The 26304-nt window shown below is 50.9% G+C and overlaps 3 protein-coding genes across 4 annotated transcripts; 2 read left to right on the top strand and 1 right to left on the bottom strand.

Moving 5' to 3' along the window:
- Positions 1-482: 482 nt before the first annotated feature.
- On the top strand, positions 483-5058 carry LOC142067102 (uncharacterized). Of its 2 annotated transcripts, XM_075115401.1 has the most exons (6): positions 483-571; positions 1682-2403; positions 3119-3253; positions 3637-3698; positions 3953-4216; positions 4598-5058. In XM_075115401.1, exons 2-6 carry the CDS (start codon positions 1686-1688, stop codon positions 4640-4642), a joined length of 1224 nt encoding a protein of 407 aa, XP_074971502.1. In that variant the 5' UTR covers positions 483-571; positions 1682-1685; the 3' UTR covers positions 4643-5058. The 2 variants fall into 2 exon arrangements, with proteins under 2 accessions (XP_074971502.1, XP_074971501.1); XM_075115400.1 differs by lacking the exon at positions 483-571 and having other exon boundaries at positions 1590-2403; positions 4595-5058.
- A 4432-nt stretch (positions 5059-9490) lies between these two features.
- PNPLA1 (patatin like domain 1, omega-hydroxyceramide transacylase) lies at positions 9491-19407 on the top strand. Its single transcript, XM_075115311.1, has 9 exons — positions 9491-10161; positions 13004-13236; positions 14346-14411; positions 15759-15971; positions 16321-16381; positions 16492-16632; positions 16942-17041; positions 17526-17636; positions 18205-19407. Exons 1-9 carry the CDS (start codon positions 9960-9962, stop codon positions 18206-18208), a joined length of 1131 nt encoding a protein of 376 aa, XP_074971412.1. The 5' UTR covers positions 9491-9959; the 3' UTR covers positions 18209-19407.
- Positions 18743-25611, bottom strand: LOC142067384 (omega-hydroxyceramide transacylase-like; the record flags this gene model as incomplete). Its single annotated transcript, XM_075115961.1, has 6 exons — positions 18743-18813; positions 22479-22700; positions 23185-23245; positions 23328-23537; positions 24048-24113; positions 25387-25611. Coding segments are annotated over 6 exons (855 nt in total), but the record flags the coding sequence as incomplete, so codon positions are not given.
- Between the last annotated feature and the right edge of the window lie 693 nt (positions 25612-26304).

The following is a 26304-nucleotide window of genomic DNA, read 5'->3' as shown; positions in this document are numbered from 1 at the left end:
GCACCGTGCCCCAGAGTGCCTGCAGGCCCACAACAGCCCGCAACATCCACTTTCCTGGAAGCTCCAGGGATGCGAGCAGAGTGATCTGCTTGCTGCATTGAAACGCCATTTATCTGAGAAAGTTATGACTTCTCCTTACAAAAACAACCCAGAAAAGCCCATACATGGTATCACACCCATTAAAAAAAAAAAGAAAACAAACCAAAACCCAATGCCAAACAGCTAGCTGAGATAGCAGGTTTCAAAGGCCAGTGCTTACACCAGGTGACAGGTGATTTTTATGCTGTTTTGCTGCTATTCGTCATAAGGAAATTGTTTTCTCCTCCAATGAAACTCACGTCCACTGGTTTTCTACCACGAGGGAGGTGATAGCAGGGATCCCGGCGAAAGCTTAGGCCGCTCTCCTACCTGAATGGCTGCTAAAAATAGAACCCAACTCAGCCAGCTGCTGGTATAAAATGAGCCAGGTATAAAAAAGGCACCTCCCAGGAGAGTCTGACAACCCTTAGCACCCGTGGCCGAGGAGCTTGTCTTGACGTATATCCAGAAGGGCAGAAATACTGACGGAAAGGTAAATACCCAAAGAGAAAATAAAGAATGTTGTAGCCAATGTACTGGAATCAATCGAAGTAGGATGGGGGTTGTTGCTTTGCTGTGATTAAATCTAATTGATTTATTATCGAGTGCTCGGGTGGCTTTGGTGTTGGCTTGGGTGAAGGAAACTTGTCTTCTTGATCCAAAAAAAGGCCAGCTTGGGGTATGTGAGTGAACTTGTGATGCTCATCAAGACCAAACGGAGGCTGATGCCCGGCTCCAGGGCGGTTTGTACAGCCGAGCATGCCACATTTCGGTGCTGGCTTCCCGTGAGCTGTTCAGTGGTGGAGAAAGTCTGGTTTGGGTCTGGTTTGGGTCTGGTTTTCTGAAGGATGGAATTGGTTTCTGAAGTAGAGCCCCCACAAGGCATAGGCATGGTGTTCTGTTTTTTCAATAGTAACATCTCCTGTTCAATGTTGCTTGTAAATGTGGAGGAAAGAGGGGTGGGAAGGGCAAGGACGCAGCACTCGGAGCTCCGTTAGCAGCCCTGTGCTGGTGAGAGCTCATGGAGGGGCAGCATCATCGCAACATGCTCAGCCAATAGTGGCAGTGACTGAGGATATTTGCAAGAGCCCACATTGCCCTTGGCCTCTTCAAGGGCTGGAAGCACCTGGCCTTGATGGGGAGTGGGTTTACTTTTTTAGCAGCCAATACTTTAAGGGAAGATATGCAGAAATCTGGGTTGTGCGATTCACTGGAGGAGCGGTGCTCCTGGCGTGTAGTTTTTCATCGTAGGATGGGAATATGTTGCAATAGGAAGAGACAGCACCACGGTATCTGCATGATACCCCTGCTGGATCAAACCCTCTGGATCTCCCTCCTCATCTCCCCCCTCCCCGCAGTTTCGCTTCCTTTATCAGCCATGTCTACAGCCCATCGTAAAACCCCACGTGTGCAGTCTGCGTGAGGAGCTCTCAGATAACAGCTATCAAAGGGTTTGATCATTTACCGGGAACATAAACAGTCCTGGACACACAAAGCACCTTCAGGTGCCAAAATGGGGGTGATTTCCATTGTGCCCTGCCTGACCGCGCAGCATCCAGGGGAAAGCAAAAAATCAGGCTGAAAATGTCATTCTCCTCCACAGCAACATGCAAGCTCTGACTGCAGAGAAACCTCGGTGGAATGCAGGGAATCAGCCGTCGGGGAAGATCCTCTCACTGGACAGGCAAGAGGCCAAGAAAGTGCTGGAGATCTATGTCAGGCGCTCGCTGAGCTGCTGCGAAAACTCACTGGTGGCCAAAAAAAGGCTTCAGGAGAGAGCTGGAGGGCGGGGGAGGAAGGCAGGTGGGATACAACGGTCGGAAAGTGACTTCTCCAAGTATTCATGTGCCAAACTCAGCCCCAAGAAGGACCGGAAGGAGGGACCCAAAGCACCAGACCTGGATGAGGCTCTGGCTTGTGACAGCAAAACTCCTGGGGAAGTCCCTAAAGAGGAGCTGAAGCCCAAGACGAAAAGCACAAAAAACTCCTCCCGGGGCAAAACCCAACGCACCTGGTTCAAAAGTTTCTTGAATTTCCTCTTCAAGAAGAGCCCTGAGGACCAGAAGGAAAACGCAGGGCAGAAACCAAAGGAGAAAGATGCCAAAGCTGCTCACAGCTCCAAACCAGAAGGGGCTAAAAGACCTGGAGTGGACTCGCACACGTCCCCACCGCTGGGCAGAGCCCCAAAGAGGGGGCCCAGCCTCAAGAGGGCTTTCTCCTTCAAGAAGCATGTGGAGGAGGAGCGGGGAGAGGCAGCAGCTGGGGCGAGGGCCAAGCGACCCAGCTGCCTTCCCCTGCGGCACATCCAGGCACCGGCCTCACCAGGTGGGACCCCCACCACCCCTAACCCCGACCCCAAACCAACCTACTGTCAACAGCACCTCTGCTGGGCTTCTTTTGGGAAGCTATAGTATTTGGTGCTGGTTTCTAACCTAAGCATCACCCTCCCGGTGCTTTCTGGGGTTTGGGATAGCTTTTGGGGACTCTAATCTCAACATGCTGCCCCAGGAAAGGGTCAACCTGCCCGTGCTTTGAGCGCACGTCATGGCTCCAAGTTGTGAGCGCAGCAAGTGACCCCAAGCCAGCCGCTCGGCAGTAACCATCCAAGCACAGGTTTTCCCCCTCTGGCAAAAAAGGGACATGGTGGTTTAGTTTAAACCTGCGCTGAAGACCCGAGATTAAATCTTAAACCACTCTAGGGCCAACGTTAAGCTGCTTTCAATTTGCTACAGAGAAGGGTGTGGGCAGCCGGCACAGCAGGCAGAGCCCGCAGGACACCCCCGTCCCTTCCCCTGCCGAAAAACCCGTGAGGTGATTTTTGTGAAGCTTCGGTGTATTCAGGGCGAGTTGCAGCCGCTCAGTTGTGGCTTGGAGGGCACAGCCCCGCTGCTCACCGGCCGTATGCACTAATCCAGGGTGGGCACGAGCACCACGTGGACGCGGTCACCGCTGCAGCTGCTGTTCCCCATCAAACAATGGCCAAAACAAAACAAAACAAAAAGCAATCCTCGCTTCTGAATACGTGTTTCTCTTCCAGCAGACGTGGAGCAGCCCGACGGTTACTACGCACGACTCTCAGAAGAGATCGGGCTGATCGTGCAGGGCAGCGAGAGCAAGGGGAGCACAGCACGTGGATGCAGGGAGCCACCACGTCCGGCCAGCGCCGACGGGATCGGTGAGTGCTGCCCTCGCAAGAGCTTCATCGCTGGCACATACAGAAAACACGGGCACGAGACTTGTCCCCATGCAGAGCCTGCGCGGGACCCAAACCCTGCTTCAAGCTTGACCCAGGGTCTTACGGGACCCGAACAGTCGTATGAAGACTTTGGGGGAGATTTGCAGCGTCAGGGCTTGATATGGGGAGAGAGAAATTCAAAGGCAGGAGGATGATGTTGCTGGCTGAGGATAACAAGGCACTTGGCAATAGGTTGAAAGGGGTTTTGGAGGGATGGAGGTGGATAAACGTTGCTCAGGGAATTTTTCCTGGAGTCTAAACAGAGCACCGGCGTGTGAGGCTCGGAGAAAGGGCTGGACATAACGTGGGATCTCTCTCTGCAGATGAAGCCATCAGGAGAATTGTCGCCCTGCTCCAGAGCGCAGGAGATGAGCTGGACAGGCAGGTGAGAGCTGTGCTGGGGTCGAGGGGATCTAGGCCAAGCTCTGCACTGCTGTAAAATACAGCAACACCATCGATTTCCCGGTGCAGGCAAAGGCTCAGTAAAATCAAGGAAATGGCATCTTTTAATTCCTCAACTGGGTGTGATCGTGGCTGTCTGTCTGTCCTCCCTCAACTGCAATCCTAGCATGGAGGGAAAGCAAGGATGACACACCAAGTTATTGACTCATAATGTGCATTCGCTTGCTTCTCAACCAGGTGAAGGAAGACGCACGGCTACGGACGTTCTTCAGAGACATGTCCTACAGCTCCTTCAAGGACTTGGCCGACGCCTACGTCCGCAAGGAAATGACGGCCAGCAGACCCAATGTCAACCCCCAAGAGATCCAGTTTGCCTTAACAGTGCACCTCACGGCCAAGGTGGCGGGCATCTGCAACCAGGCGGTGAACAGGATCATGGGCTTCGGCACCCGCTACCTGGAAGATTCGTTTGCACCCTTGTCCTACAGCAAAATTCTCCAGGTAGGGAGGAGGGCCGGGTCCGGGGCTGAGCTTCCAGCAGCAAGTTAAGGCAAAGGGTGTAGTTTTAGGGTGATCGATAGACCTGGGTGGGTAGCAATCATACTGGCTTATACTGGGGGGTGGCTGGGTGCTGGATCCATGCTGTTGGGGCTGCCTTTGCTTTTCTCCAACACGAGCATGGCCCAGGCACACACAAGGAGCAGGACTTGCTTTGCCTCCTGCCCGCTGCACCTCCGCAGCCAGATGCCCCGTAGTGCATGGCACTGCTGCAGCCTGGTGTGGCCGCAGCTCTCCTTGGGGAGAATTTCCTCCTCTAGAAGACCAATAGCGCCAGCTCAGTTTTGGAAGGGGCCTCACGGATGCTTTCTTTTGCCTCAGCAGGACAAAGAAAAGTTCAGCACAGACAACTGCGAGAGCCCGGACTGACATCGGCTGCTCCGAAGGGCCTGCGGGGCCTGGGGAACCCAAGGATGCCGATTTACTGATGGGGGGGACAGTCCCTCTTGGTGACCTGGAGGTGGGGTGATTTTCTGACGTGTGGATTTAAAATCTTCTAAGGAAAACCGTAGCGATAGCCACAGCAGCATGAAATGCTTAAAACTCACCTGGCTGGTGGCGAAGAGTCTGTAAATCAAACAAACCCCAAATTTCACCCTGTATTTGCATTTTAGCTCTCACCAAGTGCATGTGTTGAACCTCATGGTTCGTTTGTGTTTATGTGCGTGTATTTATTTACCTGCTTTTCTACGCAACATAATTTTTGTAGCTTCTGCTGTCAGCCAATTATCCAGTTCAGGGAAAAAACCCTAAAACTCAAATAAATTGGTCCCTAAATGACTGCCAGGCCTGTCTAATGCGTGATGTGTGCAGACGTTGTACATGGAATAATGTTTGCTTTGCTACAGCTGTTGTGGGCTGCTCCTTTCAAGCCAGATGCAAAGTGGCACAAAGGGAGTCTTAGCAGATACACGGTGCAGCCCTGCTATTTTTTACTATTTATATTTACTATTTCTGGCAGAAGGAGATTTATTGGCCAAAGCAGCTTGATCTGACACCAAGAACTGTGTAAAGCTTGTTTCCAAGTGGTGCAGGAGCTGCCCTCGCTGTCGCTCCCTCGAGCACCAAGGGGATTTACGGCTGCCGGGGTCTCACCTACGAGGTCTAAGAAGATGTGAAATGTCAAAGAGATTAAACCCTAATCCCTGGGAATTAGTTCCTAGCTAATCTTCACCCAGACCCCTAAGTAGGGCCATGGATTAAGGCAGCCTGGGGCCAGGGGGGATTGCCAGCGCTGAGGGCGGTGCCACAGGCAGGAGCATCTCCCCTGGCAGGCTGGGATCCAGCCTGGAGCGAAGGGCACAACACTTTGGGGCTCACAGTGTGCAAGAGGTGGGGTGATCTAGTGGGTTGAAGGTGGTGGTGGTGGCAAACCAACCTGTGGGTCTGGGTTAGTGCCATGCATGGCGTGACAGTCCTGTGTCTGCCCAGCACCGCTCTCTTACCTCCTCTCCTGGAGGACACGATATTTCCAGTCCTTGTAAAACCCTAAGTAAAATGAAACAGAAGCAGTCCTCATAAGAAGGAAGCAGCCCTTCCCCACACAGACCAACATCCCCCTTCGCGAAGCCTTTAAGGAAACGTTTGATAAAGCTGCAGAGGGTTGAATCACTGGCTGCCGAAAGGCCCCAAGGAGGGGGGATACCTTGCAGGGGCTTTGTCTAATTTAGCCCAGGGTAATCAGGACTGTGAAAAACATCAGATCCCACTCCTGGGTCCTGCCGGTGATGCCAGGAACAAGCACAGCACCAGCACCATGTTTCCTTCTGGCCGGGAACCAAGCCGGGAGAGATTTACTGCAGGAGAAACTGAAACCGCTCTCGCCTGTTTGCAAACTGTCAGGACGACCCGGGGAACGGTGCTGGGCTGTGACCGGGGCAGGGCGAGCTGGTGTTGGGGACAAGGTGGGGACCTGGCGGGACGATCATGTGATGCCCCGATTTGTTTTGCATCTGAGCTCATGCGGGGCCAGGTGTGGGCTGGCATTTGCACAGAGCAGCAAAGGGGTTTTTGTCGCCTCGCTGACTTCCCAGAGGACATCATCTTGCCTCGGCACATGGGACGTGCCTGCCGGGCAAAACCCTGGTGAGAAAAACAACTCGTGTCTCCCATTTCCTTGTTCTGTGCTTTTCCTGATATCACGGCTGAACCAAATATCCTCCTTCTGTGGTCACTGGACCTTTCCCCTCCCATCAGGGCAGCGGTGACTGGGGAAACGAGGAGCAAAACCTGCCCAGCCCTTTGCACAACAGGCTCCTGGTCCCAAATAACCCAGCCCGAAGCAGGGATGTTGCCCTGGCGCGGTGGGACGAGGACAGGAGCAGCCACGGCTGCTGTTGGTGCAGCACCCTGTGGCCGGTGGCTCCCAGAGCCCAGGTGCCTTCTCGTGAGCAACTCCAGCGTCTTGGCTTAATCTCTTAGTTATAAAATTGAGACCCTGATTGCCTGAGGCCGCTGAAGATATTAAGAAGGTATTAAAGAAGGGCGAGTTATTAGCCCCGGGGTTTTGATCAGTTTCCAATTCTTGGTGTTACCTTCATCCTTCCCTAAACACCCTGCTGTGGCTTCAAACAGCTAAAGCAATCGCCTTGCCTGAAAATCCCTGGGATCACGGACACTGGCCATCTGGGCACTCATCCTGCCCGGGCACAAAGCAGCTCTGTGCCCCACACAGCCCCCTGCCCGCCTGGTGCTCAGCGTGAGCCGGGGGCCTTCTCCTGAAAGCATCTCAGGCTGCTTCTGGGATCTGGCATCTCCGAAGTCATTAGTCCTCGCTAATCCTGCTTTGTTGAGCACCAGGTGGGGGGAGGGCAGCTTAGAAAAATCAGCCCAGCACTTCATGAGCCAATTAATGCAAAATTCGCTGTCACTAAGAGGATGATGACAAGGTTTCATCTCACGGGAGCGTGGCACCGGGCCAGGGAGGATGCTGCCTCCTGAGATGCTGTCCCGGGGCCTCGGTGTCTGCAGCGGGTGAGGATGCAGGGCAAATTTTGCATCCGGCCCCTGCCTTGAGATGCCCCCCGTAGCTCATTGCAGGCCAGGGCGATTTGTGGGAAATGCTGCGATGTGGCTGTGCACCCCCTCGGCTGGCAGACCCCCGAGGTGTGCCCTAAAGCCTGGCCCCTCTTGGGTTTTGAGGATCCCAAGGGGAGCTTGGGGTGTCTGAGCCTGCCACGAAGTCCTCGCAGGTCTGAGCCGCTGCCCTTTGGGGTGCTGCCCTGCCCTGGCCAGGTCAGGTGGCTCTTGTCCTCCTGTCGGTCCTGCCGTGCCCCCCTGTCCCTCTCCTGGGGCTGGCCCTGCCTCGGCGTGGGGCTGTGCTGTCTGCTGGGCTTTCTCCTTGTTAGGGACCTTCTTGCATTCGCTGTGCACCTCCCCACGGAGCTACTCACTTGCCTGCCTGCAGGGATAACAGCTTTTTCGTGGCCACTGCACTGCCCTTCATCATCTGGCTCTGGGAATGGAAAATCCCATTTAATGCATTACTTCATGGCAGCTGCAAGGGAAGAAGCTATTACAAGATGCCCAAAGGAGAGCCTGGGGGGAGAACATCTCCCGGCTCCGCTCGGCTGGGCTTCGCACTCACAAGGCGCTCCTGGAGCACCACATTTTGTAGCAAGCCCAGCTCCTGCGAGGAAACCATCCTCGTGCCATGCACTGGACAGAGGAGCACGTTCCTGCATGTCCCATGGGATCGTTTACACCCTTCCTGAAGCTTGGCAGCTGGGTCTGGGCTTGACCAAGGAGGTGCAAGCGCTGAGTGAAGCAGGAGCATCCTACGCCCCTTCCATGCAGCACCTGTTGAGTTTCCTGGGGACCTGGTGCACATAATTGCCCTAGTTAATGCACAGAGAACATGGAACAAACTTCTCCCAGCGTGCAAACACTCGTGCGCTCCCAATGCACTTGCGCGCTGGATCGGTTGCAGCGAGAGATGACACTTTTCCCCTTTGACCTGCAGATGTTTACCAGCGCTGGAAAAAAGTCCTTTAAATGAAGGAATTTGCTTTCCCAAGGGCTGGAGGAGACAGAGGTACAAATCACTGAGACCCCAGATATCACCAGAAGCTGGCAGAAAGGCTGGAACGTGTGGGAGACTCGCACAGCGAGGGGATAACATAAAACCAACTTCAAACACCGGGAAGACGAGAGGTGAGAAGACCGAACCCAGTCAGGCCGTGTACCTACGGCAGGACGGGACCGCATGCAAATGCCCTGACTCAAGCAGTTGTTCACCTCCAGGAGAGTCCAGCTGTTCCAAAACACCTCTGACCTGACGACTTGCTCCCGCTTGTCCAGCCGTGCCGGGAGCAGCCGTCGAGGACAGCCTTGGCCATGCCAAGTGACATTTACCTGGGGGGTGTGCAGGCAGTGTTCACCTGCTGATGGGCAGCTACTGGCGAAACTTCAACCCAGGGACATTTTGCACATGGAGGTGGGGATCTCTGCCCCCAGGTACAGCACAGGACACGACGCCCGTCGTGGGGACCCAGCAATGGCTGGAGAGGCCAAGGAAAAAATATATGAAAATTTGGGGTGAAACAGCATTGCAAAGGTTGTGTCGGGGTGCTGGGACCACCCTCTGTTCTCTTGTACGGTCCGGGCCAGGCTGGCGGGCCAACGCGGGGAATGAGAGCTCTCTCCTTCAGCCTGTGGTTAAGCACATGCCCTTGTTCTGTACATAGACACAACCTTGAACGTACCATACATAATATTCATTACACAGTGCGCACGCTATATGTGTTTGGACAACATAAGCGACACAATATTTAGTAATATTTAATAAATACATCTGTTTAAAATGGCTATTTTTGTTCTGCGTGTTGGCAGCAGCATTAGGGTATTAAGGCTGAAAAGACACTAGAAATGTACTGAATTTCCCCCTATTTTTTAACTACCACCCAGCCGATGAAGACAGCCTGAAGGCAGTTTGGGTTTGGTTCAGTAACCCCAGCTTTGGGGAACACGGTGCTGCTGCAGGCATCCTTCTTGGACCCTACAGAGCACGGCGCTGGAGGCAGGGAAGAGAAAAGCAAATCCAGCTCCCTGGTTTTGCCTCCCAAAGGATATCCAAGAGTCAGGCAAGGACAAAACTCTTCCAATAGGGAACAAATATAAGCAGTAATTCCAAACCCAACCCAACGTAACGCCCTGTGCATCCACCCCTTGTGTAACACCCTCTGGCTTTAAGTGTCTTATACAAGCCTTTACTCACTCAGTACTGAGCTGTGCCTAAGCCAGGATTGATGGAGAATCCTATTTAGGAAAACACCTTTGATGAAAGAAGCACAAAGCAAAGAGGAAATTTTGCATGGATGTTTCCAAGTGTGACGGGCACCGTAGCGCGGGCACCACCTCGCGGGGGGCTCCTGGCGCACTTCAGATCACTTGGTATAAAAAGGGAGCCTTGATCCAGCCCTGAGCATCTGAGCTGGCTGCGGTCGAGGATTACAAGAGCTGTTTTGATCAGGGGAAAAATTCTGTTTTTAGCACAGGCAGCAATTAAAATAGCTCATGAATCTAAACACCTCGGGGAGCTGTCATAAAAGGGGGTAGAAAATCCATCTTCTGGATTCCTCCGCAGCCAGAGATGAGCCTGGAGGAGGCAGAGGAGAGAGCTTGAGGTCCACCTGGTGAAAAAGGACAACCCAAGACATCAAGCCGGATACACCGCTTTGATCTCAAGATGGCTGAGGAGGATCTCCGGGGTTCGAGCACCCCTTTCTCGCTCTCCTTTTCCGGCAGTGGCTTTCTTGCCCTGTACCAGGTTGGGGTGGTGCAGTCCCTCCTGGAGCTGGCTCCCGAACTCCTCAAGTCCGCGTGCAAGGTCTATGGGTCGTCCGCCGGCTCGCTCATCGCCGCCGCCGTGGTGTGCGGCATCAGCCTCGGTAAGACAATTATTGCCTAGACTTCCTTACTGTAGATGTTTTATTTCAAAATAGAAATAGAGGAGCTAATGCCTTAAAGCACCAGTGGGGACGCGATACTGGTGTAACTCGTATCACTCACAAGGCATAACAGAAATCTGCAGATGTTGCCACCTTTGGCAGCCACCCTGGAGCACTTTTGGGTGGCGTAAGCTGAAAAAGCCAGTTATTACGGACTGAATGTTATCTCTGATGGTCGGGTAGATATTGCAGGGGTAAATCTGGACGTACCTGTATTTTATTGCCTCATTTTCCTGCTCCTGCTGAAGAAGCAGATCTCCTCCTCTACCGCTACGAGGTTTAAGGAGTGCCGGGATGCATCCCAAAGCAAGTCTACACGGCTGTGGCGGGTGGAGGTGCCCTTGTCCCCTATAGATCAGGTCCTTTGGTATCCTTAGGTACGAAGGGGCACGAGTGGCAGTCACATAGGTGCCGACAGAGCTGACAGCCCTGTCTGCGTGGTGCGTGGGGTTATCCCACTCAACCTTCCCAGCACAAGGGAAGATGTGGCACCTTCCCCCTTGGAAAAAGCTCAAGGGTTCATCAGTGGGACGTGCCTGGGGGAGCAGAAGCCCCCGCTCCAGCCCGGGGCTGGGGTTTCTCTTATTTGTGCAAATGAGGTTTTACTCTGAATCCCTTTAGACAATGGGGAAGCAGCACCCCGCAAGCAGTAAGATCATCTATGTGTAGAATTAGTTCAGAGCAGTTAATCCACTTTTAACAATCACACCCTCCCATACTTCCAATTAGCGTCCTGCGTAAACAAGTGTACACAAGACTTAAGACTTTGAAGGCTCACCCAAGCCCCACTTCAAGCAATGGGGACATTTAGGAGGAGCAGGGGTTTTAGGGCCCAAATAATGATGGAGGAAGCAGGGAGGAAACACGCAGTTCCTGAAACCTCTGGTGGATACTAGAACCACTCTGCTGGAGCTAAAAAGAATTCAAAACTTTGGCAAGTATATTTACACAAAGGAGAAAGGAACCTTTCTGCCCGCATGGGGATGAACTCCTCTACAAATCAGCAAGTGCCCCAAAACTTTCCTCACCGATTCTTCATGCTGGTGCAATTGGATGGATCTGGGGCCGTCCAGCAGGTACAAACCAGTTTGGCGACCGCTCTTGCTATGGGCACCAGTGCTGAAATGGGGGTCTGCTTCACTGGGGGTGGTAGGCACCATCCACTTAGAGGCACTGACATGATCTTGTGCCCAAAACGTCTTCCCTAGGGGAAGAACAGACCTTTTGGGTAGTGATGACTCTGGTTGGGTTTCTAATAAGGAAAATGAATGTGGCACAAACTCTGCCAAATTCACACTGGGGAGGACTGGGGCAAAAGGAGGGTTAAAGGTGTGCTTGGGGTCCCATGGCGGGGCTGTGGCTGTGTACCCAGCCCCTCCCCTGACCCGGGCTGGGTGAGCTGCTCTGAGCTTTCCAAGCCCAGCTGTCCTCTGCCACCCTGCAGGTCACCTCCTGGGCACATGCTGGTCACCAGCAAGACGGAGCAGGCAGGGCAGTCGCAGCATTGCATGCCAGGGTCATCCCTCACTCGCCCCGAGTCAAAGCCCCATCCAGAGCCAAAGCTCCCAAAGCTGGGGTTGGCTCCCACCTCCTACCCGGCAGCTTGCAGGCAGTTTTTCCAGGCTTACCCCACTTCCAGGACACATTGCAGCCAGACAGTGGGTGTATCACCTGCCTGGGGTATCTCCAGCTCTTTCAGCGTCCCTGAGGACCCTGCGTGAACCTGCCGAGCACTAATCATCACACCACATGGCCTGAACATCTGCTCAAACATTTATAACCCCTCTTAATACCTGTGTTGCTCCAGTTGCCTTCGGGACACTCCATCTAATCTGTCTGTCTGTGCTTTTAAAGCAATCTCACGAGACAGCCCAGAAACCTTTGCCTCTACAAAGCCATGGCGCTAAGGCAACCCCGCAGCTCCATGCCAGTGCGGGGTCCTGGGGAGCCCCCCCCAGGAGCAGTGCTGCTCGTTGCAGCACTGGGGAGCTGGATAAGCTTTTGCTGCAAGAGTTTAGCCCCCCAAGGTGGGGTATTCCTCCAAGTGAGCTCCTCATTTCGGCAAAGGGACCAAGGCTCCTCCCTGGGATCAGGCTGACGGCTGGGTTTGTTGCACCCCTCTTCCCCCCAGTCACCCGGTAAAACCCGGCATCTCCTGAGCCCTCGGCCGGCGCTCTGCAGCTCTGCAGCTCTGCTCCTTTAATCCACCTTCTGGAATGTGTAATGACTATTAACACCGGCTGGGAGGTCACCGGGGAGTCCCAGCATGGTGGAGCCAGGGTGCCCGGCTTGCAGGAAAGCCCTAAGCAGAGGAGGTGGGGGTCTGCCCCTCATCCTCACCCTTGAGCTGTCCCAGCTCCCCCATGAGGCCCGGGGCTGCCCACGTGCAAAATCGGAGGTGTAAGGCAGGAATCTGTTGCGCAAGTCACGCTGACATCAATAATTCGGTGCCTGCACCTGCATCCCCCTTCCCGGGGCTCTTTGGAGCCTTTCGCTAATCCCCAGCCAGGAACATCTTGAGCACCGGTCTCTGGTGCCAATGGGGATTTCACCAGTGGGGTTGTGCTCAGCAGTACGTTGTCCTTTGAGGACATCATGGGGGTGACTTCCCCCCTTCTGTCCTGCCACAATGTCTCCCACTGTAGCAGCACTATCATCCTGTGTCATGCACAGGGGCTGCAAGAGGCTTTATTTGTGAGGAGTGTTAAAAATAGGATTAAAAATATAACTGTTAGGGCAGCAGGGATATTGACTTCTCTCTATCTTCCCCCCTCTGTGTCAGATGACCTAAAGGAATTTTTCTTTGCCATGGCAAAGGAAGTCAGGAAAACCATCTTGGGCCCTCTCTCTCCCAAGTGCAGCTTGCTGGCGAATATCAAGACTGTTTTGCAGCAGATGCTGCCAGAGGACTCCTACCAGATGGCTTCAGGGCGGCTGCACATCTCGCTCACGCGGGTGGTGGATGGCCAAAATGTTATGGCCTCTGAGTTCAGCTCGAAAGAGGAGCTCATTCAGGTAAAGGGACTCTCCTCTGATGCCGTAGGAAGATCTCTACCTACTGCTTGGGGTGGAGGTAGCAAAGCGTTGATGACTTTAACTGCACTGTTTTCTACCCAAGATGGGGAGAGAGTCAGGAAGCTCTGCCAGAGCTGTGGTCCCACCACAGTGAGCTCCATGAAGCTTAGAGAGAGGGAGGAAGATGTTGTTAGGTCCAGAGTCAGGCAAGAATAAATCACACTAAAAAAGCAGAAGGCTTGTTTCCAGCCTCAAAAAGCTGATGCTGACATGTTGACCAGCTCTACTAAGTGCTAATGACTCTTTGCAAAGAGCTGCGTTAATGCTAACACGACCTCTCAGCTTTCTGGACAGGTCTCTCCTTGGCCCAGTCCCATTGGCAGTAGTTTCCCTCGTTGCCTCAGCACTTTCCTGGGACGAAAGAGCTGGACAAAGTGTTTGTGCTGCCAAACAACAAGCAGCTGATTAACCAGTAAATTAGCTGCTGGAGAAAGAATCCCAGGGTAAAACACTAAAGAGCTGACCATGAGGCCGTGGGCTGGCTTGTCCCAGGGAGCCAGTAGTGGATGGCAAAGCCCATGGAGATGTTGGAGTTCGCCATGTACTCCCTGCCCTAGGTCAACCCAGGAGCCTGGGATGTTCACTCCCAGCTGATGAGATTGGTGGAAAATGGTTGCAAACAGCCCAGCAGTGGCTTCACCATTGACAAATCCCAGCAGAATGAAAACGCACTGTGAGGATGTCTTGGTTTTGTCCAAAAACCTGCAAATATGAAAAATGACCCCAAAGCTTCACCTTGCCACCACTGAAGGGCAGGGTTTGGACTGTGATATATAAATACACAACTCTAATATTGCTGGCAGCTATAAAGATAAAAAATGAAGCGCTATGCCCTTTTAAAGAGAAGTGTTTCAACTTTATTGAAAGGAGATGTTTCCCTCTTCGTGAACCTTTGTTCCTGACACACGCAAGCACAAAGTCCAGGCGGTTCTGCCAGCCGGGCTCCAGGCGATTTGTCAAGCCTAAACTTGCAGGCACCAAGTCAACAGCTTTTGTCCAGGAGAACTTTGACAAGAACATTTACTTCTGCAATCCCTCTCCTCCCCCAGGCTCTCCTCTGCAGCTGCTTTCTTCCTATCTACTGTGGATTCATCCCTCCGTCCTACCGAGGTGTGGTGAGTGATATTTCCCATAAAAGATACGCTCCCAGCAGTAAGTTCTTGGGTCTGAACTTCACATTCCCTTGAGCAGAGAAGGATATATATGTCTAGGCTTCTTCTTTAGTTAACGGAGGATGATAAAGCATTTTAGCTTGTTCTTCATCCCATCCTAACATGATAGCTGGGTGGAATTGCCATCTGGAGAGCCCTCTCTGGCTTTGCCTACAGACAGAGCCTGGATGACTAGATCTTGCCTTGCAGATCTCCAAAGTGAGATGAGAGGACGCCCACACTCAGGACATTGACACACGGTCCGGTTATCCTGGGCAGGATCTGTCTGCAGTGCAAATGTCTCCATTAGCTCAGGTGCAGACTTGCATGGCTGAAATATCAGAAGTTCATGGAAGGATCCTCCCCCAACCACGAGCATATTCACAAACTGTGAAACACCACAGTGAAGCCAATAAATTTTGGCTGGCTTCTTGCTAACCCTCAGCAAAGGAGGAGCACAGCAGCGCAGTGGCGAAGCATGTGCAGGTGGACCATGGAGCAGCCGATGCATCGTGACCCGCTTGTCTGTCAAAGCCCGCAAAGCCATGATACCAGATTTGCAGCTGGGATAGAGCTAGGATCTTTCCTTGACTCTGTTGGTCTGCACAGATTGAGCCTATTTAGCCCTCCGATGTCTGTACCAGGCTGCCAGGTCAGATCTCCAGCTTACCCTGGACTGCAGGGCTTGCCTACAAAGTGCATAAAGTTTGCAGGACCCAGAGCTCAGTGGTGTTGCTGCATGAGGCTCCTCTGCACTGTTATTTCATAAGCATTTAATCTGATCAGCTGCAGTCCTTGCAACCTCAAACCCCACTGAGGTGGGTGGTAAATTCAGATTCCTTTTGGAATACAGCAAATGACATTTTCCTTGCCCAGTGAGTAATCCTCCAGGGATTTGCAGGCAATCATTTAATGTAGAAGCCCTACTGCTTGAGCTCAGGACTTGAAATTTATATGACGCTGTGAATTCAGTGATGTTTGAATTGGTTAATGACTGCCAAAACAACTTTACAAAGCTTTGTGAATTAAAATAATTATATTTCCATTTTAATAACTGCTGTGGATTACAGCACCTGGTTGAGGAGCCAGTGGGGTGCCATAGGCAGGGCAGCAGAAGGAGCTGGCAAAGGCCAGGATAAAGAGCAAGGGGTGGGAAGAGATGCTGATGCAAGTGGAAAGAGAGGACGTGCTGGGACTGGCTCGTGGCAGATGTTGCCTTTGCAGCTGCTTGCTTTCCTCTTGGCAACGCTGCCCTCACACGTACGCTGTAGCAATCCTCAAAGCAAACCCTCCTCTGCTGTTCCCCCTCAGCGATACGTTGATGGAGGATTCACCGGCCTGCAGCCTGTTTCCAGCTTGGAAGAAGCCGTGATCACTGTGTCCCCATTCACGGGAGAGCTCGATATCTGTCCGCGGGATTGTCCCGCTATCTTCTTCTGCTTCCAGATCTTCAACGGCAGCATTCAGATCTCGATAGAAAACCTCTGCAGGATTAGCTATGCTCTCTTTCCGCCTAGCACCATGGTAAGCCCACCAGGTCTTCTTCCCAGCTGTGTTTCAGTTAAAACAAATTCATGCTGGACCTGCCTTCCCAAGCTTTAAGGTTCAGCTCAATCTCCACTGTTAATGAATCAGATTTCAAGGGCAGCACATTGTTTTGGCGGACACTGCTGATGGGTGGCCAGCCTGGGATGGGATCCACCTTGGTTTAACAACCTGCAAAGGACCAGTGCTTTGGTGGTTGGACACCAGCCTGTCCTTGCTGCCTTCCCAAATGAGCCATCCCAACCCCCCACGGTCAAACAGCCTTGGATAGGTCCTGCCGGTACTTGATGGAGGGCTCTTTAGTGACCTCAAGTGTTTCTCTTTGCAGGTCTTGAATGACATTTTCTCCCAAGGGTACCAGGACACTGCCCTTTTCCTGTACAGGAACAGTAAGTGTTACCTCAAGACCCCAATGGCAGCCTAGAAGTGTGACCCACTGTCCATCAGCATTGCGCGGCCGATGCAACCAGCCAAACATTGGCCCTTTCATGTCCCACAGATGCCTTTGGCTTTAACTACTTTGATGGCAATTTCCGCTTCGCCAGCATGTGTGGGAAGAACGACTTTGCAAAACCCAGCAGGATGTTTGCCGGCCTGTGCAAAAGGGTACCGCAGTGTCTGGCTCCTTGCTTCCTGCCAGGTAGAGGATTTGGGGTACTGATCCTGGGTTTTGGGGATGGCTGAGGCCCCTGAGGGCTGCTGCAGTCTTTGAGAGGAGAAGTATTATATTTAAGATGTTACTAAGGTATTTATTATAGTAAATATTTCTATATCTGCAGTAGCTGTTCAAAGAAGCTTTGTAAGAGCGGCTCAGGCTGCTGGCTTGGGCTTCAGTACCTACAGGCTGAGCTGCAGCAAGAGTTGCTGGACAAGAGCAATTATTGCATTTATTGGGTTATTTCTAATTACTGCTTTTTATTTACTTCTGTTTTGTCATTCATGGGCACAGGCTTGGCTCTGTGGAAGAAGGAGCAGGTGACTGGACTGCAGGATCCACTGTCGAAGATCCTGTTGCAGCCATATAGGCTGCCAGCTTTTGTCAGGAAGGGGTAAGAACATCTTGATAGAGGTGTCGAAGCTGAGTGTGATGCCGAAACCAGTGGCTGGGCTTTCAGCAGTGGCGAGACAGCAGAAGGGAAATGGTGCGAGATTAGCCTGAGGCAGGCAGGCAGCCCTGCAAGCGCAGTGCTGGGGTGTGCAATGGGCTGTAGCATCCTTCAGATGGCAGCTCCATGGGAAACACACGGGGCAGACAGTGTGCGTTGGCGGCGAGTCCCTCCTTTTCCATGGACTAGGGCAAGCTGATGTACATCTACTGCATAAATAGGCTTAGCAGCATCCCCTTCTTCCGCAGGAGGATTTGGTATTCCCTGAAGGGGAGCTCTCAGGGAGAGTGGGTGTGGCTAGCAGGAACACCATAGGATTGCTTGGTTATGAAAAAGAACACTACAGTGTGCATTTACCATTAACACCCTCCCCCTTTTGCTGCATTTACCAGTTATTAAAATCTGCCTGTTTATTTTGTTTTTGCAGGCTGAAGAAGCTGTGGGGGGTGCTGGAAGGTATCAGCTCCACGGTAAAACGGTTCCAGAAGCTCCTCCAAACCATGGTGCCTGGATTGCCTCTGAGAGCCGTGGCCAGGAGGTGAGGTGCTCAGGGGATGCAAAGCCTCAGCGGAGGGAGGGCAGGGTGCAGAGCAGGAAACCCCAGGGAACCTCACCCATGGGTCACTGATGCTGAACGTGGCTAAAGATTCCAAATCTGGGGTACCCCACCTTAAAAGAAGCTAATTTTTGTCCCCATGATATTATTTTTTGACTGATGACTGAAAGAAGCTATGAAATAGCTCAGTGTTGCTTCCCTACAACAACATATTCTTGTTCCAGAGCACTTATCTGATGGGCTCTGTCCTAGCAGGACATCAGGCATGTTCAGCAAGATCCCGAGAGGTGTGTTGGCACTAAACTCTCAAGGATTCAAGGCATATAACTTGTCACACAAATAGTTTTTAAGCCATACCTCCCTAAAACCTGCTTGCAAGTTACTTCACGTGCAGCTGGCGAAGAGACTTGCACAGAATGATTTCATGCTGCAGGCAGCTATACAATTCCTCAGCCGTGAAAAAGCCCTTCGGCATCAAACATTCCCAGGACTACTTGCCCCTGTTGGATCACTGATCCTGACTCAACTAACTGCCATGTTTGTTCCTTAGGTAGCCATCCTGGATGGCCCCTGGGGACCTCAGGCATCACACGGTTCTGCTGGCCTGGGAAGCGGTGGGTGACACCAGAGTCCATTTCACACAGTGGCACAGCTGTGGGTTTTTGTGGAGTATTTTGGGGGTGGTTCTTTCACTTGGGAAAACCAGCTGATTTCGTTCCTAGTGCTGCTGCAGTCTCCCTGCCCAGGCCTGACCTGCTTTAACATGACGGCCAAACCGCAGTCTGCGCAGGGGGGATTGGGCATCTTTACTTGCATGGGTGCACATCCCGGCTGCTGTTTTCCCTAGCCGCTCCACTTGCTGATCACCAGCAGCATCCCTCCCCCTGCTTTAATGCAGATTACAGGGCAGACATCTGCCAGGAAATATCCCATTTTAAGTGTTTGCCTCCCACTCAAGAACTTTCAGAGAGATTCATCAAACAGAAAACAGAGAGAGGGAGAAGCCTTAGGGAGCATCACACTGGGCAGGAACTCATTTTTATCCATTTTCCTGAAGTTATTTTACCAATTACCTATTCTTGAGCTTCTTACACCTTCGGAGGCCTGCTTCTGCTGACAGTGGAGGTAGGCTCACATTTGGACCCTTCTGAATTTGCAGCTGTGGAGAAGGATGGAGAAACCTAAAGATTAACCTCCCCCTACTTCAAAGTACCACAGTCTTGCAGACTGCATCTCCTATTGCACCAGGAGAGCTGACATTTCACAAACACCTTAGTTCTTCCCATGCGATCTTCTGTAACCCACTGCTATGAACAGTGTACGGTCCAGGCAAACCCACCTTGTGTGGCTTGTGTGTGCAGAACGAATTGGCACTCTTATCATCCCAAACACAATCCGCACATCAGAGGCTGATGGATTGGCTGTACCCCAACTATATCCCCTGTTTTTTGGTTCCCGATGGGCAACAAATGGATCACAGCAGCACAAGCTGTTTATCTGAATGAACAGCTTGTGTAATTGCACAAAGGGAAATGGTTCATGGCCAAAGGGCCCTGGAGACTGCAGGCATAAATGTGGGGAATAGCTGAAGGCTGCATTGATGTAAACAGATTCAAAGTTAACTATGAATGCTCAGCGAAAGATTTATATAATATATTCTGCTATCTCTGGTTGAAATCAATGACCTAGGAATATTATCTCTGCAATGAGCTTGCTAAAAGAAACCCGGATGCTTATTTGCATTGGATCCACCAAAACCTACTCCTGTCTCCCTCCCATCCCAGATGGATTTACATCTCTCAACCCCTACAGCCCAAGCTGGGCTGCTCCAAACCAGTTCATGAACTGTGACTATGTTCCTGCCACAGGTCAGAGCGGAGAGGGTGCAGAGACCCCACCACTCCCCAGGCAGGAGCAGGGCCAGACAGCCCACCATTTGCTTTTGCTCATACTACACTTCTGCCTTCCCTCCCAGGCAGACTGCCCCACTTCCATGACAGAGCGCTTCTACCAGGCTCCTGCTCTTCCTAGCAAGCCCCACCACCTCCAGGCAGGATACAACGATTTCAGACAGCCTCAGGCAGTTACACTATCCCTATTCAAATGGGAATTAAAAGCACCAAAAGAAAATTCTCGTATAGGAATTTGACATCCAAATCCACTAAATTTGGATGCAAATCTCAGCCACAAACAGGAGCTTATGTTGAACTACCTACCTGCCCTCACGTGACAAGGTGCTTGATCATAAAAAGTTAGTAAAACTTGGAGAACTTTAACAAAAAATAGCCTACAAGGAACACTCAAAACAAACTGGTCACAGCATAGAACCTTCCTGCTCCAAACCTGCAGGCATGTGTTAAAAGTATTTAATGACTCATCATTCAAAGTAGCTGTTTTTTGATTCATTAATCCCCCACCTTTTCAAGCAAGAACACCTGACACTGTCTTTGCATGAGCTTGGAACCAATGACAAAAAGAGGCTCTGCAAGGGGCAACGGATAGAGGCAAAGTTTGGCATCTCTTGGCTCTCAAGGAGCTTGTTTCTGCCCTAGGGAAGCAAACTGGGAAACCCAGCTGCAGTTCAAACCAGCTGCACTAGATCCTGTCCTCAGCCTGAAATGCCTTCTTTAAAGGTGGGTCATGGGAATCACCTGGGGGCTGTGGGAGGGTGAGGGCTGTGGCCCTGCCCGTGCTGGTGACACTGCTGCCCAAGGGTGCTCTTCAGTGCATCTTGGTGTCTGTCTGCAGGCTGGGTTGCAAGCTGCCTTTTCTCTCTTTAAAACATGAACTGGAGCCAAAAATGCTTTTGTATGTCTGGCATGGCTTTAAAGGGAGAAAAACCATATTGGTCAATCTGACAGACCCTTGTGGCAGTTCTTGTGAGACAAACTGGATTCAAATACCTGATCAGGGCTGCTTCCCTCCCTCCTTTTGTCTACAGGGTAATGGGATAAGCAGGTTTTGATATCCTTCAAGTATTGCCCCCATACCACTGTGCTGTTGCTTGCCCTGGTCTGTAGGGAACTCATAGATGTGAAGACTGGGGTGGGTGGGATGAGAGTTTGGAGACAACCCAAGTCAGCTGGAGCTTTCTCTAAAACTCGATCCCACTGTGCATCTAGTGAGAAGGGGAGTCCTGGGGCCTGATCCATGCAACTGCGCCAAACAAAACCAAATGTGTCCAAGCCTGTTTGCGCCTCTGGCTGTTGGCTGCAGGTGCTTTATGCCAGACTCTACTTCTAGTCTAGATACTAAGGAGGGTGCAACTCATGTGCAACTGTCCTGGTGGGCACGTGGATAAAAATGCAAATGTTTGTGGTTACCTTGCTAATCCAGCCTGAGCCCTGCTGGTGTGCAGGCTCTACTGCAGCAGTAGTCCTTTGGGGATATTCTGACTTATTCAAGAAAACAGGTGCGAGTTGCTTGCAGGTTTATACCCTTGCTCATTTGGTAACATCAATGATATTATAGTATTGTGCAGATAAACAGTAAAACAGTCTTTTTCTGGCCTAGATCATCCAGGCTTTTCCTTCCCAGACTTGAAAAATCCAATGTACTTCTCCCCTGGAGACTGAGAGCCCTGGCTCTCCTCTTGGTTGCTCTGTGGCCTAACAAATGAGTCTTGATTCCTTCCACAGTGACCTCAGGTTGGTGCAAAGCAGCCCAGCTACAAACCAGAGACCAAGAGACTCCTTATAGCCCAGAGCCTGCCCAACCTCCAAAGAAACTTGGTTCCTACGCTGTTGATTTTAAAAGTTCCATGTAGCTCAGACTAATGAAGCCTTTAAAAAAGCAAGCATGGAAGCAAACTGTACAGCCTAACCCTGTGTCCTGCATTTCTTTAGTGGCTCCCTTCCCATAGGTAGAGTTGTTTTGTTTTCAATGGAAATCTTTGCTTTTATTTTATATTTTCCAAGTTTTTATTTTTAGATCTGGAATGGTAATGGTCCTGTTCTTTCCCCTTTATATGCTTCATTTGGTGTTGTCCTTGTAGATATAGCAGAACAATATTTGGGTCTTTTTTCACTATTTCTTTAATTTATGTGGCAGCATTTTAAACCATCGTAATATTGGAAAAGTGGTGTAATTTTTCCTAAGCCAACAAATTCTGAAATGTTGAAAGACTCAGAAAGAAAAAGAAAATAAATAATAAAATTAAAAGAAACATTGCACTCCAGCACATACTTCTTTGTATTCTGCTAGTAACAATAAGACAAACTGGAATCCAAAATGCTGAGGGTTCACTGGTTTTCCATGTCAAAACTGAAATGGGAGAGGGAATTATTTTGCACAGGTTTGCAGAAAACTGGTTGTTTTGGATTTAAACCTGCCTTATGTTGCTTAAAAATTATACAGGTAGCGGTTTACCTGCAGCTCTAATAAGCTTTTCTTGCACTTAAGTACTTACATGTGGCTACACACCAGAGTAACTAAGTAGAAATTATGATTTGACTAGCACAGCAAACCCAGCTCTAACCATTGGGGCACTGCTCCTTCCCTCGCCCTTAATGACTTGATGCGTGGGTAGAACCTGGGATTACCTTGCCAGGTGAATAAATGGCTTTCTTCTTAGAAAGAGCTACTTCTCCAAAGAGCCCTTCTGACCTGGCCACAGCCTAAGTCCTCAAACCTCACCCAAACCAAGTTCAGCAGCAGGCTTCACTAATAACCATTGACCCAAGAGGGGACTCTCTCCCATTCCTGATGTTCTCACCTACTGGAGCCTGCAAAACCCCAGACAGCCTCTTTCAGCAGCGACAGCCCTGGGCAAGTGCCACTTAGCTAATGAAAATTGATGGAGTAAAGGAATTGCTGGTCCTCTACCTTTCTGTTGGTGGAGAAGGTGGTGCAGGTCTTCCTCTTCCACTTCACCTGCTGCCTGGATGGTCCCTGCATTCTCTTTGGTGACATCCTCAGGGTCTGTGGCTCTGGAGTGAAGTATTCTTGTTTCTGGCTTCCTGTTGAGGGTCCCTTCACCTTTCTGAAGTGATTTATTGGACAATGAAAGCATAAAGCCCTCATCAAGGTAATTTATTCTAAATTCACCTGGTGGGAAGAGAATCCATTTCTCACTGCCTGTTGCTCAACTACCAGCTCTCCAGCAATGTGAGGCATGACCAGGGCTGACTGGAAATAGGGGGACCGATGAGCACAGTTCATGGCTAATCTGAGTTGGGTTTCTGGGTCAGGGATCACCAATGTGTGGGTTATCAGTCTAACACCACACAGGGCACCCGAGCCCACACTTCTGTCTAGGTGCTGGGGACCTGTGTTCCCAGGAAAGCTCTACCATGCCCAGTGTGGAAGAGACGAGGGGCCTAATGTCATCAGAGGGAAGGGGTGAACAGGGAGCTGCAGGAGAGGCCATAGAGAGGATGGGACTCAAGTAACCCTGGCAATGCCAGGGATGCAGGGATCTCCCTGCCCCGGTCACTCTAGATGTGCTGGCAGCATCTCTTACCTTCTGTCAGCAACCCAACATTGTAAGAGAAGCACCCAACCTACCTGCTCCTCACTCCCAATCACTTACTCAGTCTTTTTAAGTAGGAGACTGTGTCCTCATAGCCTTGGGTTAAAAGCTGGTCCAGAACCTGCAGGGGGAAGGTGGCAGTGAGGGAAGATGGTCCAGCTATAGGGCCCTCATGGCTCTTGATACCTATAGAAGCAGCTCACTTGAAGTGGAGGAAGCTGAAAAATACACTGGAAGCGGTAGAAGTTTCTTTTTGATATCTGTAAAGTACAGTCAGAGATGTGGAAAGTGAAGAAGGCAGCTGGGCCATCTTTGGGACAGATGTCGTATTCGCCGGCGAAAGCAGATATGGTGATCGTGCTCTGGGAAATGAAGTTGGCCCGCCACATGCCGAGTTCCCCATCAACATAACGCTAGAAAAGAAAACAAGGAACCTTGAGCCTTCCTCTCTTCAGAGTGAAGAGTGCTGTGTCACGTGTGCATGCATTTGGTGTTTCTTCCCCACCCAGGACCAAATTAGACTGAGGTTACTGAGGCTACAGAGATCCCATTCCAGGGAACAGCCCTGACCACTGTCCCATGTGCTCCAGGTCTACACCCGCCACCTCCTCCCCTCCAGCCAAAAAATTACTCTTTAATGAAACTGGGGGAAGTGCAGCAGAAAGGAGTTGAGCTAACCCCATAAACAGGGTGAGGATGGACTCTTATGTGAGCAGGTCAGTTCTGTCTGCAGTGAGGTCAGATTGTGGGGCAGCTGAGTTCAGTTTTTCCCTCTGCAGACACTGCATGAACACAGCACCAAGCAACTTTGGTGGCAAACATGCATATAAACATGCTTAATGCCACCACTGGAGAAAGGACACAGGCTAGATGGGCCCTCGGCCTGACCCGGGATAGGCTTTCCACACCACAAGGCTACTCACCACCCCATGGTACACAGGAGGTAAAAGTCCAAAATACACAGGGATGAAGCAGCTGCATATTAGGGCCTGTGGGTGAGAGGGAAGGCACAGAGGTGAGCAAAGAGCCACAAAACCCTTCTGCCTTTGGGAATGGTGGCTTTTCTGTGAATGCCAAAATGGGGACCCACGGCTGGGTTATTGGGCACCACTGGCTATTGTGGGCCAGACCATATCTTTGTAAGTGATCTGGATAATGGATCAAGTGTAGCCTGATGAACTCTGCTGACAATACCAAACTGAGTGGGGAAGCAGACCCTCCGGAAGGGAGAGCCGCTCTGCAGCAAGATCTGGATAGGCTGGAAGAGTGGGCTAACAAGAACCTTATGAAGTTCAACAAGGACAAGTGTAAGGTCTTGCACCTGGGAAAACATAATCCGGGAGTGCAGCACAGACTGGGATGCACCTGGCTGGAGAGCAGCTCTGTGGGAAGGGACCTGGGGGTCCTGGTGGGGGGAAGCTCAACATGAGCGAACAGTGGCTGCTGCGGCCAAGAAGGCCAACAAGGTGCTGGGTTGCATCAAAAAGGGCATCGCCAGCAGAGAGAAAGAAGTCATCATCCTGCTCTACTCAGCGCTTGTCAGGCCACACCTGGAGCGCTGTGTGCAGTTCTGGTCCCCGCTATAAAAAAAGGATGTGGACAGGCTGGAAGGGGTCCAGAGAAGGGCCACCAGGATGATCAAAGGACTGAAGGGGTAGCTACAAAGAAGCTGGAGACTCCCTTTTTACAAGGAGTTCCATGGAGAGGACAAGGGGGAATGGACACAGGTTGCTCTTGGGGAGATTCCGATTGGACACGAGAGGGAAATTTTTCACACTGAGGACAGTCACCGTTGGAATAATCTCCCCATGGAAGGGGTTGACCCGGCCATGTTGGACGCCTTTAAGAGTCGTCTGGACAGGATGCTGGGCCTTCTTGTCTAGACTCTGCTCTTCCTAGAAAGGTTGGACTAGATGATCCCTGAGGTCCCTTCCAACCTGGGATTCTGTGATATCCACAGCCAGGGATGGAGAAGCAGGAAGGTAACCTGTGAAATGCCTCATTTTGCTCCCTGCATACTCAGGCCCTGCAGGTAATTCAGCCAGCAATCAAAAGGGTTGATTTCTTCTTTTTTTTTTTTTTTTTTTTTTTTTACTATTTTCAGCTTGTGACCCAGTCTGACTTCAGAGGGTGGTAAGGACAGAAATCATGGCATGGACCAGTGCGAGGCCCCAGGCTTCCCCCGCGGATGCTGTGGGGCACGGACAGGCAGTAAATCTCCTGCAGCTCCTCCCCTCGCAGGGTGGCTGTGGCTGCTCTCACCTGAATGAGGTCCTCCCTTGAGGCAAACTCTGAAACCGCGATGCTTCTCCAGTCGTGCACACGGGTGATGATAACATGCAGCTTTCCAGATACCAGCTGGTGGGCGTTCGTAGGCAGAAAGTGGTTTAAGATATTCCTTAAGGTGTTAATCGTTCTTTGTCCAGGGAGCCACCACCAGAAAGAGCTTTTCACAGCTTTGAAGGCAATCAGCTTTACCTCATCTAAAGCAAAGCAAAGCAATCATTCCACATCCATTATATTATTATTTATGTACTTTCTGGCTGCGCTTCCACCTGGCAAAGGGGCATTTTACCATGTTGGTAAACACTCATAAAGGGCTGTTATTTTCATAAAGCTTTCATGACTGGACCCAGATTTTCCAAGGACCTTCAATATTGCAGGAAGCAGAATTATTTCATTTTCTTTTCCTATTTCTCTCCACTCCCTGCACAAGATGTCTTACAAATTTTTGGCCATATGGGAGAAGACTGACAGGAAGCCTTTGTGTAGCATTTTCTCCTGCTGGCTTTGCATCTATGCCCCCTAATGTATTTCTCAGCTCTGTGACTATAACTTTTTATCTCGTGCAACAGCAACACTGATCCTCTCCATATTAAATATTTTCTTTCAACACTGTGTTTTGGGAATCTACCAACAACCCCAAATGCCTTATTAGGGAGGGCACTTCTGTTTCTATCATATTAGATATGCTTACCATTAATTCAAACTAATAAGATGCAATGACTTAGTAACTATATCTAGTCTATTTTCTCTGTGCTTGTTAATTTATGCATGCTTTCCACTCTAAAGGAGTCAATGAAGTAAAATTCTGAGGAATTAACCACTGATTAAGGATAATAATTAAAAAAAAATCTTTCACAACTCCAAAATTTCCAGACGTTCTATCTCTTTAGACAC

This window comes from Phalacrocorax aristotelis, chromosome 21, assembly GCF_949628215.1.
Source record: "Phalacrocorax aristotelis chromosome 21, bGulAri2.1, whole genome shotgun sequence".
Lineage (NCBI taxonomy): Eukaryota > Metazoa > Chordata > Aves > Suliformes > Phalacrocoracidae > Phalacrocorax > Phalacrocorax aristotelis.
The sequence above is the reverse complement of the archived record's forward strand: the minus strand, read 5'-3'. Positions and strand labels throughout refer to the sequence as shown.

Bases quoted from the DNA above. Each gene is read 5' to 3' on its own strand.
- LOC142067102 (XM_075115400.1), top strand. From the start codon at position 1,686: ATGCAAGCTCTGACTGCAGAGAAACCTCGGTGGAATGCAGGGAATCAG. The intron at 2,404-3,118 runs GTGGGACCCCCA...CTCTTCCAGCAG, and splicing joins CCAGGCACCGGCCTCACCAG to ACGTGGAGCAGCCCGACGGT. The intron at 3,699-3,952 runs GTGAGAGCTGTG...CTTCTCAACCAG, and splicing joins GAGATGAGCTGGACAGGCAG to GTGAAGGAAGACGCACGGCT.
- PNPLA1 (XM_075115311.1), top strand. From the start codon at position 9,960: ATGGCTGAGGAGGATCTCCGGGGTTCGAGCACCCCTTTCTCGCTCTCC. The intron at 16,382-16,491 runs GTAAGTGTTACC...CATGTCCCACAG, and splicing joins CCTTTTCCTGTACAGGAACA to ATGCCTTTGGCTTTAACTAC. The intron at 17,042-17,525 runs GTAAGAACATCT...TTGTTTTTGCAG, and splicing joins CCAGCTTTTGTCAGGAAGGG to GCTGAAGAAGCTGTGGGGGG.